Source organism: Artemia sp. Qi Xiang Cuo, chromosome 21 (assembly GCF_049724085.1).
Source record: "Artemia sp. Qi Xiang Cuo chromosome 21, ASM4972408v1, whole genome shotgun sequence".
Classification (NCBI taxonomy): Eukaryota; Metazoa; Arthropoda; class Branchiopoda; order Anostraca; family Artemiidae; genus Artemia; species Artemia sp. Qi Xiang Cuo.
This window is the reverse complement of record NC_142814.1, coordinates 10,302,968-10,315,304: the sequence shown is the minus strand read 5'-3', so window position 1 is coordinate 10,315,304 and position 12,337 is coordinate 10,302,968. Positions and strand designations below refer to the sequence as shown.

General features: G+C 36.1%; 1 protein-coding gene across 1 annotated transcript in view; it reads left to right on the top strand.

The window, feature by feature from the left end:
* Positions 1 to 12,337, top strand: part of LOC148939225 (uncharacterized) — a 329,493-nt gene that overhangs the window by 282,058 nt on the left and 35,098 nt on the right. Inside the window, exon 19 of the mRNA XM_089106790.1 lies at positions 10,355 to 10,469. Within this exon, the coding sequence (XP_088962916.1) occupies positions 10,355 to 10,469 (115 nt within the window). The remainder of the gene's footprint in view (positions 1 to 10,354; positions 10,470 to 12,337) is intronic.

Here is a 12,337-nt window from a genome sequence, read left to right as displayed (position 1 = left end):
AGCACTATAACTAGCCTAAGACATCCACTCTGTCATCGCCCCCCCCCCCCAAAAAAAATACTTTTCAGACATTGCTTTTCGAAAGCAATTTGTACCACAGTAGAGCACTATCACTAGTCTAAGACATCCACTCTGTCATCGTCCCATCTCCCAAAAAAAATACTTTTCAGACATTTCTTGTTAAAACTTTATTTTCAACAAATTCATCAGGGTTTTCGAAAGCAATTCTTGCCATAGTACAGCACTATAACTAGTCTAAGACATCCACTCTGTCATCGCCCCCACCCCCCAAAAAAAATACTTTTCAGACATTTCTTGTTAAAACTTTATTTTCAACTAATTCATTTGGGTTTTTCACAAGCAATTCGTACCACGGTACGGCACTATCACTAGTCTGAGACATCCAATCTGTCATTGCTCCATCCCCCAAGAAAATACTTTTCAGACATTTCTTGTTAAAACTTTTTCTGAGGGGGAAGGAGGGGCCTCTGAGCCTTGCCCTTGAGGCAGATCCCGTTTATTTTCGATTCTGTGTATTTTTTTGGTTTTCCTTCCAAAATTGACCCCCCCTCCCCTGCCCTCAGAATTGGGGGAATAAAGGGCCTCTGAGCCTTGCCTCTTGAGGCGGATTCCCTTTATTTTAGATTCTGAGCATTCTATTTTTTCCCTCCAAAATTGACTCCCCCGCCCCGGCCCGCTGCCATGGGCAACCGAAGGACTTCTGAGCCTTCCCCGTGAGGCAGATCCCCGTTATGTTCGATTCTGAGTATTTTTGGTATTCGCTCCAAAATTGACCCTCCCCCCTCCCCTGCCCTCAGAAATGGGGGAACGAAGGGCCTCTGAGCCTTCCCCCTGAGGCAGATCACGCTTTATTTTCGATTCTGAGTATTTTTTATTTTCCCTCAAAAATTGACCCCCCCCCTCCCCGGCCCACAGAAATGGGGGAACGAAGGGAACGTTAAACTATTTTAAAATGACAACACAGTCCAAACATCACATGTGTATTATGCAGTACACAATCACCCCATCTCCCCCAAAACACTTTTCAGCCATTTCTAGTTAAAAATTTGTATTCCAATTCGCAAATCTCATTACCCCTTTTTAAATGTCGATCAAACAATTCTGATTGTATTTTCCAAGTTTTTAATAACAAAGCCTACACATATGTACACACTACGCTTTCAAAAAACTACTCTGGTTGAAAAAAACTTGGAGTTGAAACAAATTTGTGCGGGGAATCCCCCGTTCATACTGTTATCTTTTTTGCAATGTTTATGAACAGGCGGGGAATCTCCACTCGTTTGGAATGGTACCAACAGGACATAAGCAAATAGCACATAGTTCTATAACGTGTTTAATCACGTATAGTTTTAAGAATGTGTATGTGAACTCATGACCTACATTCATTGTGTAATTGACAACAAAAACAGAAAAAAAAAACCTGTTTGAGGACATTATACACCGCCAAATAACCGCTGGCTGTAGACTATGCCTTGGAAAGCTACCATGGAACGTGCCGTACGCAAATAACATAGGAATTGCTATACAGGCAAGCAAAATGGTACCTCTTACTCTACTAATTTATGCAATATTCAGTTATCTAGCCCATATAAATATCTAATAAACCAGGAAATAATTAACTAAAATTACTGTATTATATGTCAAATTAAACTAATTTAATATGTTAACTGAAATAAATGAGATCCAACTTAAATGAAACAAGATATTAGCCTTATTTTTTCCCAGAGATTAATATTAAAAACTTTTTCCACAAGACGAGTTTTTCAAAGAAAAGTAGAGCTCCATTAAGCCAAGAATAAGCAAAAATAAAGTCAAATAATGTTCTAAGCGTAAAACTATCACAAATTACTATCAATAAATAAATTAAATTCGAAACAAACAGCAATTAAAATAAAAAGCCGAGTTAAACTCAAAACGAGCAAAAATTAACATTAATAGGGCGGATAACCCCTATGCAATCTCAAGACCAGAACACAATTTGCGCTTTACTGAAAATTAAATAAAAAAAAACAAGTTTTTTAAACTGAAAGTAAGGAGCGACATTAAAACTTAAAACGAACAGAAATTATTCCGTAAATGAAAGGGGCTGTCCCCTCCTCAACGCCTCGCTCTTTACGCTAAAGTCTTTTATTGTTTTAAAAAATAAAGTTGTGAGACAGAGTCAATCTTTAGTGTAAAGAGCGAGGCGTTGAGGAGGGGACAGCCCCTTTCATATACATAATAATTTCTGTTCGTTTTAAGTTTTAATGTCGCTCCTTACTTTCAGTTTAAAAAACTAGTTTTTTTATTTAATTTCTGATCGTTTTTTAGTTAATGCAGCTTTTGTTTTGGCTCACCGTCCTTGAATAAGTAAACAAAATTTGCATAAAAATTTTACTCTTCTTTTGCTAAATGGCTGTCTCTAAATTTGGTTCTGAGGTAGTTTACAAATTAACTTTCGTAACGAACTTCTATATTCGTATATTTTTCTTCTGGCCAAAAAATACAAAGTTGCAGATTTTTGCAGATATGAGCTTGAAACCTATGTTATAGAGTTTTCTGATACGCTGAATGTGACGGTGTGATTTTCATTAAAATTCTTTCGCTTCTAGGGGATGTTTCCCCCTCTTTAAAAAATCAGGTAAATTTTCTCAGGCTCGTAGCCTTTGATGAGTAATACTAAACTTAATAAAATTCATATATTTAGAATAAGAATTATAAGCCCATTCTTTTGATACATTTATTGACATCAAAATCCGTTTTTAAAAGTTTCGAAACTTTTGAGCCGTATCGCTTGTTTTTTTTTTTTTTTTTTTTTTGTTATTACGTATATGTTATTACGTATATGATGGGCTTCTCCCCTTAGTCAATACCACGCTCTTTACGTTAAAAGTTAAAACAAATTTTAATTCACACACCCCTTAATCACAAAGGCCTTTTAATTAGAATAGATAGCTCTTTTTACAGAACTAAAAACAACTGTAGGTTAAATCGTGTATTTTTGACTTGGGTGATAACCCCCTCGTATACATCATATTTTCTTTTCATTTTAAGTTCTAATGTTGCTTCTTACTTTCAGTTGAAAAAACTTGTTTTTTTTAATTTAATTTCTGATCGTTTTTTAAATAATGCTTGGAAATCCGGTGCTCCCTTCATAGAAATGTCCCTTACCCCAAAGAAACATCCTCCACTTAAATATTCTCCCGAGTAACCCCCTCCTCCAACCCCCCCCCCACCAGAAAAAATTCTTCCTGAAAATGTCTGTATACTTCCCAATAACCAATACAATATGTAAGCAATGGGCAAAGTTCATAGCTTGTAGCCCTTCCCCTGGGAACTGTGGGGGATTAAGTCATCGTAAAAGACATATTTATTAAATTTTCGACTATGCTGAACCAAATGGCTATCTCAAAATTTTAATTGTGTGACTTTGAGAAAAAAATGAGCGTGGGAGGGGGCCTAGTGGCCCTCCATTTTTTTGGTCACTTAAAAAGGGCACTAGAACTTTTAATTTCCGTTTTAATTAGCCCTCCTACGATATTCTAGGACCACTGGGTCAATACGATTACCCCTGGGGAAAAGAAAAAAAAACAAAAACAAATAAACACACACCCGTGATCTTTCTTCTGGCAAAAAATGCAAAATTCCACATTTTTGTAGATAGGAGCTTGAAACCTCTACAGTAGGGTTCTCTGATACGCTGAATATGATGACGTGAATTTCATTAAAGTTTTATAACTTTTAGAGGGTCTTTCCCTCTTTTTCGAAAATAAGCCAAATTTTCTCAGGCGCGTAACTTTTGATGGGTAAGATTAAACTTGATGAAACTTATATATTTGAAATCAGAATAAAAATTTGATTCTTTTGATGTATCTATTGTTTCGGTTACCGAAACAATAGTTTCGGTTACCATTGAGCCGGGTCGCTCCTTACTTACAGTTCGTTACCACGAAGTGTTTGATTACAAACAAAGAAATGACCCTGGATTGACAGTTTAATTGACTTATACTGACATTTCTTCCTTAAGGTCTTAATATTTTTTTATTTATGAAAGTAAGAAAGGTGAAAACATTTCAAACGTACTTTGTATTCAGTAAAGCACAAATGTCCATTTGTTGTCGTAAAAACTTCAAAAAGAGCTCAATCGATTGAAAATTGAAAGGGCTAGTGCCCTTTATTATAAGCAAAAGTGATTGGGGGCAGCTAACCCCCTTCCCACGCCCACCATTTCCCCAAATACATCCAATAAAAATTTTTAGATAGCCATTTTGTTCAGCATAATTGAAAGGACCGGAAATTATGTATTTAAGAATGAAAACCCCCCACAGCCCTCAGGGCAAGATTTAAAAGTTATATATAGAAAGGGTTTTTAAGGTATATATATATATATATATATATATATATATATATATATATATATATATATATATATATATATATATATATATATATATATATATATATATATATATATATATATATATATATATATATATATATATATATATATATATATATATATATATATATATATATATATATATATATATATATATATATATATATATATATATATATATATATATATATATATATATATATATATATATATATATATATATATATATATATATATATATATTTAAGGTATATGTAGAAAGGGTGATCGAAAACAAATCTGGAATGGGCTCATTTGATTGAAAATCAGATGTTCTAGTGCCCTTTTTAACATTAAGAGTGATCGGAGGGTGGATACCCCCCATACCTCGCATTTTCCCGAAATGCATCTGATAGAAATTTTGGGATGGCCATTTGTTATCGAAGAAACTTCGAAGAAGGATCATTCGATTGGAAATTGTAAGGACTATTTTTAATAGTCAAAAGCAATTGGAGGGCAACTAACCCCCCTCCCACGCCCGCACTTTTTCCCAAACACATCCAATAAAAATTTTTAGATAGCCATTTTGTTCAACATAATTGAAAGCTCCGTAAATTATGTCTTTGAGGATGACAACCCCCCTCCCTCATACTCTTCAGTATGGAATTATGATCTGGGGGCACATAAGGTAATCGTATAAACTTCGGAGGGGCTAATTGGAATAGTAATCAGACATTCTAGTGCCCTGTTTAAGATTCAGAATGATCGGAGGATGAATACCCTCTCCACACCTAGTATTTTCCCGAAATGCATCTGATAGAAATTTTGAAATTTTGAGATAGCCATTTTGTTCAACGTAATTGAAAGGTCCAGAAATTATGTCTTTAAGGATGACAAACCCCCATAGCCCTCAGGGCAAGGGTTATAGATAATTTTCTGGGGGCATATAAGGTATCATAGGCAGTTAAATAGCGCTGCCTTAGTAAAGAGTGATGTGGACACAATGTATTATTATTTTTTTTTTATGTGTTTTTTTCTTTTAGACCAGTGCACTTCGTATCGAAGAAGTTGTCGTAGAAACTTCGTAAAGGACTCATTCAATTGAAAATTGAAAGGCCTAGTGTCCTTTTTAATAGTCGAAAGTTATTGGAGGGCAACTAACAACCCTCCCACGCCCACCATTTTACAAAACACATTCAATAAAAGTTTTGGAGATGGTCATTTTGTTCAACGTAGTTAAAAGATGCGGAAATTAAGTCTTTGAGGATGACAACCCCTCCCAACAGCCCTCAGGAAACGGGTTGTAAGCTATGCCCTGTGTCGGGGGGGGGGGGAGTATCCGCCCTCTGATAACTCTGAATCTTCAAAAGTGCACTAAGACTTCTGATTACCAATCCAATGAGCTCCCTCCGAAGTTTATACGATAACCCTTTCTATATATATATATCTTATATGCCCCCAGGGCATCACTTACAACCCTTTGCTTAAAGTTGTGCTCAAAACCCCTATGCCTTCCCAAGGCCAGAATATAACTTGCACTTTACTGAAAAAAAATATATATAATATATATTATATATATATATTGCATCTCTTTTGATACGAAATGCCCTGGTCTAAACAACAACAACAACAACAAAAATAATACATTATACCCACATTGATCTTTACTATAAAAATGTCCAGCCTTCCAATCACTTTCGACTATCAAAAATGGCATCAGCCCTTTCTATTTTCAATCGAATAAGCCCTTTTCGTAGTTCCTACAATATCTCTTTTGATACTAAGTGCCCTGGTCTAAACAACAACAACAACAACAAAAATAATACATTATACCCATATCGATCTTTACTATAAAAATGTCCAGCCTTCCAATCACTTTCGACTATTAAAAATGGCATCAGCCCTTTCTATTTTCAATCGAATAAGCCCTTTTCGAAGTTCCTACGACATCTCTTTTGATACGAAATGCCCTGGTCTAAACAACAACAACAACAACAAAAATAATACATTATACCCACATCGATCTTTACTATAAAAATGTCCAGCCTTCCAATCACTTTCGACTATTTAAAAGGACACTAGGCTTTTTGATTTCCAATCGAATAAGCCCTTTTTGAGTTTCTACGACAACGCTTTCTATAAACACCTTATATACCCCCCGAGCATAAATTACAACCCTTACCCTAAGGACTGTGGGGGTGGTTGTCATCCTCTAAGACCTAATTTCCAGAACGCTCAACTACGTCAAACAAAAGGGCTATCTTAAAATTTTGATTGGATGTGTTTGGGGAAATGATGGGCGTGAGAGGGGCGTTAGTCTCTCTCCCATCACTTTCTACTGTTAAAAAATACACTAGCCCTTTCAATTTCCAATCAAATTATCCCTTTTGAAGTTTATACGACAACGCTTTCGATAAAAACCTTATATGCCCCTAGGGCATAACTTACAATCCTTGCCCTGAGGGCTGGGGGGGACTGTCACCCTCAAAGACCTAATTTCCATACCTTTCTGCAACTTTGAACAAATTGGCTATCTGAAAATTTTGATTGGACGTGTTTGGGGGAATAATGGGCGTGAGAGGTGGGTTAGTTACCCTCCAATCACATTCGACTATTAAAAAGGGCACTAGCCCTCTGAATTTCCAATTGAATGAGCACCTTTTGAAGTTTTCACGACAACTCTATCTACAAAAACGTTATATGCCCCAAGGGCATATAAGGTTCACAACCTTTGCCCTGGGGGCTCTGGGGGGTTTCTCATCCTTAAATACATAATTTCCCGAACTTTCAACTACGTTGAACAAAATGGCTATATCTAAACTTTGATTGAATGTGCTTGGGAAAATGGTGGGCGTGAGAAGGGGGTTAATTACTCTACACTCACTTTGGATTTTCATGTCAATTTCCAATCAAATGAGCCCTTTTTGAAATTTCTGCAACAGCTTTCTATTTAAACCTTATATGCCCCCAGGGCATAAATTAAAACCCTTGCACTGAGGGCTCTGATGGGGTTATCATCCTAAAAGACCTAATTTCCAGACCTTTCGACAACGTTGAACAAAATGGATATCTAAAAATTCTGATTGGATGTGTTTGGGGATATGGTGGGCGAAAGAGGGGGTTAGTTGTCCTTCAATCACTTTCGACTATTAAAAGGGCACTAGCCCTCTCAATTTCCAGTCGAATGAACCTTTTTTGAAGTTTCTACAACAACGCTTTCTATAAAAAAAACTTATATGCCCCCAGGGCATAACTTACAACCCTTGCCCTGAGGGATGTGGGGGTGGGGGGGTTGTCATTCTTAAACACCTATTTTCCAAAACTTTCAACTAAGTTGAATGAAATGGCTGTTTAAAAATTTTTATTGGATGTGTATGGGGAAAAAGTGGGCGTGAGAGGGGAATTAGTTGTCCTTCAATCACTTTCGACTATTAAAAGGGCACTAGCCCTTTCAATTTCCAATTGAATGAGCCTTTTTTGAAGTTTTATAACATCGCTTTCTATACAAAACATGCCCCCAGGGCATAACTTACAACCCTTGGCCTGAGGGCTGTGGGGGGGGGGGGGTTGTCATTCTTAAACACCTAATTTCCAAAACTTTCAACTAAGTTGAATGAAATGGCTGTTTAAAAATTTTTATTGGATGTGTATGGGGAAAAAGTGGGCGTGAGAGGGGAGTTAGTTGCCCTCAAATCACTTTCGACTGTTAAAAAGGGCACTAGCCTTTTGCATTTCCAATCGAATGAGCCCCTTTTCAAGCTTCTATGCTAAAGATTTCAATAAAAACTCATATGCCTTATAAAACTTATATTGAAAAGGGCTTTAGCCATTTCAATTTTTAATCGAATGAGCCCTTTCTGAAGTTTCTACGACAACACGTTCTATAAAAACATTATATATCCCCAAGGCATAACTTAAACCTTTCCTTGTGGGGGTTGTCATCTTCAAAGACCTAATTTCCAGAACTTGCGACTAGTTGAGCAAAATAGATACGTTAAATTTTCATTGGATGTGTTTAGGTAAATAGTGGGCGTGAGATGGGGGTTAGTTGCCCTCCAATCACTTTCTACTATTAAAAATGGCACTAGCCCTTTGAATTTCTAATCGAATGAATCTTTTTTGAAGTTTCTACGACAACACTTTCTATAAAAACCTTATATGCCCCTACGGTATAACTTACAACCCTTGCCCTGGGGTCTGTGGGGGAGTTTTCTACTCAAAAACATAATTTCTATCTGGAAATCAACTACACTGAACAAAATGGCTATTTCAAAATTTTGATTGGATGTGTTTTGGGAAATGGTGGGCCTGGAACGGGTGTTAGTTGTCTTCCAATCACTTTCGACATTTAAAAAGGGCACAAGCCACTCAAATTTCCAATTGAATGAGCCCTTTTCGAAGTTTCTGTGACAACTTCTTTGATACGAAGTGCCCTGGTCTAAATGAAAAAAATATTAAATAATACATTGTGCCAATATTGCTCTTGTATTTTTCCAGGCCAGAATTAAAAACCCTTGCCCTGAGGGTTGTGGGGGAGTGAGCTCTTTAAAAACATATTTTCTATCTGGAAATCAACTACGCTGAACAAAATGGTTATCTCAAAATTTTGATTGGATGTGTTTCGGGAAATGGTGGGCATTGAAGGGATTTTAGTTGCCTTCCAATCACTTTCGACTATAAAAAGGGCACAAACAACTCCAATTTCCAATTGAATGAGCCCTTTTCAAAGTTTCTACGACAACTTCTTCGATACGAAGTGCCCTGGTCTAAAGGAAAAAAATAATAAATAATACATTGTGCAACATCGTTCTTATATGCCCCCAGGGTATAACTTAAAACCCTGCCTTGAGGGTTTTGGGGGAGTGGTGACCTCCTCAAAAACATATTTTCTATCTGGAAGTCAACTACGCTGAACAAAATGGCTATTTCAGAATTTTGATTCGATGTGTTTGGGGAAATGGTGGGCGTGAAATGGGTGATAGTTGCCTTCCAATCACTTTTGACTATTAAGGGCACTATCCCTTTGAATTTCCATTCGAAGGAGCCCTTTTCGAAGTTTCTACGACAACTCCTTCGAAACGAAGTGCCCTGGTATGGAAGAAGAAAAAAAAAAAATAACAATGCATTGTGCCAACATCGTTCTTTACTTAGGCAGCGCGATTGCGCTGCCTATGATTCCGGTAAAATACCCGGATCAAAAGAAGCTCGAAAAAGCTCAGTTAAGGGAAAAATAATAGCTGGTAAAATGAGCTGGGAGAGCCAGGATTCAGTACTGAATTAGTAAATTTTCAGATTTTATTAACATCTTGATCACATTCAGATAACTTCCTAAAATAACAATCAGGCTTTAGCCTGTGACTAATTGAATCCTAAAATATGGCAGATCGGTTATAACAATTAAACCTATCTTATTTTCTCCTTATAATGAAGTCACTATATGCCAGTCATTAGTACCTAGTATTTTTGAATCCCTATACTTCTATTTTGTATCGTCGAAGATCAAAATCTTATAAGCAGGGTCATATCTAGGAGGAGGGGTACCCAGTTTGAACCCTCTCCTCCCTCCAAATCTCGTGTCCAGCACGTGTAAAAGTAACAAAATATATGAAAACAAATTTAGTTGTGTTTTACAAAGTTTGTATGAGCCCCTCCCCCCAAATAAAATCCTTGATAAGGACTTCCTTCTTATTCCCTTCCCAACATCCCCGTTCTCTGTTATTCACCCTTCAGAATATATGCAAGCATATATTCATCCCTACAGAATATATGCAAGCATATATTCATACAGAATATATTCATCCCGTCTAGGGTTGATTCAAATTATTATCATGCTTGTAAATGACTTAAATGGCGTCATATATATGCCATGAACGATGCCTAGGGATCGCTTAATTACTATTTTTATTGTTTTGAAGTCGTTAATTGTGCTGTTTACCATTTATTGTCTTTTTCTATAAATTTTTATTATATTTTCAGATTCTCAACTTTCACTAAAGATTCTTGGTGGTGTTCTTGGTGGCTTACTTGGACTTATGATTGTAGCTGTGGCTTTTCTTGTTTTAAAATTAAAAAGAGGCTCTGGAGTAGTAAGGTGAGTACCATTTGTTTTGATTTTGCCATTTTGTTGAATAATAAGTCAATTTATTATGAACATTAGCATATTGAAACAAATTTAATTAAATAGAATAAAAAAGTAATTATATGAAATTATTATATCTACTAAATAATATAATGCTTGCTATGTAATGTAATTATTTTAATGATCTATAAGTTAATTTTAAAACCATGGTAGCTAAAAAAGACGCCTCTATTTTCTATAAATATGTGAAAAGTATAGACAGACAATTGACCATAGTCAATGTGACACTGTTTCTGCGCCACTTTCTATTTTATTCGAAATGCAGAAAAAAATTACAAATTTACAAGTTTTCGTTTTTATTTCGATATATACCAATTACCATTCTTATTCATATTAAATGAGAATAACTTAGGGAAAAAAGTGTCCGTAAATATATGATACCAAGCACTCTGTTTGCTGGGAAGACCTTTCCCGGAATAAAACGAAAAACAAAAGTATGAAATGTGGTTTAGTATATATGTGTCTTTTCTTGGTTCTGAAGTAGTATGAGATCCAAAGCAGTAGTTTAAAAATATATCTGAGCACTTTTATTTTTAATAAAAGTGCTAAATGAATTTGGGTCAAGAGGATACCCTGAAAGTGAACTGTCAGTTATATCACTGTTACACAAGGGCGGACCTAGAGAAGACCTCCGAAACTGGCGATCAATCTCCTTAACAAACTGCCACTTTAGAATATGTACTAAAGTATGGTCTAAAAGACTGGAGAAAAGCGCAGCAAAAATAGTGGGAGATTACCAATACGGTGGAATAAAAAGCAGGAAAGCCCAACATGTCCTGACAGTTATCAGAGACTTTTGCCTTCGGCGAGATAAAAAAAAACGATGGAAAAAGTGTTAGGTTGGAAACTATTAGCCCTAGTTGGTACTGATATAGTGAAGATGTATGATTCCGTAACATGAGAGATTTTGTGGTTATTATTGTGACTAAAAATGAATTTCGGAAAGAATGTCATAGGTAAATTGGAAAGAACATATTCTGCACCGAAAGTAGTTATAAAAGTGAATGGAAAACTGACGACAATAATAAACCTAGAAATAGGTCTGCTACAAGGGGACCCTTGTTCTGGAACGCTATTTGAAATATATCTCGACTCACTCTTTCGGTATGTAGAAGAAAGAATGTGCGGTGTTCAAGTTCCTGAAAACGTTTTTCTGAAAGTGCAGCTTTCTTAGATGACGGAAATTTTATCACTGGAAGTGAAAATGATGTGAAAACTGTGTGTAAGGGTTTGCATTGGTACGAGCAAAGATTTCACGTGAAAATAAACAGACAAAAGAGCAGTGTTCTACCCTTGAACAAATCGGCAAATTACGACGACATAGAAAGAAACTGTTGGGTCCCATTTGCGGAAAAAGCGCGAGAATTGGGCCTGACTTTTGAGAATGTGCTGAGCACAAAAAAAATTTTGGGATGAAAAAGTAAATAAAATAGTCGGGATATTGAGTCAACCAAGAAAACGCCTTTTCAAAACGATGTTCGAAAGAGTTCTGTATGTCAATACGTATTGCCTCATGCTATTATTTTACACTGCTTCTGTTTTCGCATTACCTGAAAACCTTGCCAAACAAATTGAAAGAGCCATCTGGAGATTTGTTTAAACGGGGAAACTTGAAAAGCTACTAATAAAAATGCTATACTTTCCTGTGGAATCGGGCGGAACTGGGGTAGCAGATTTCAGGGTTATATGCAAGACGCTCTTCCTCAGAAATATTTGTGAACTTGTGGTTAAAGAGGAGTCATCAACTGCAATTATGAGGCAGTGGTTTCTCCCTATAGTGAATGAGGATGCATAAGAGAAGGTGAAAAATTAAGCAAAAA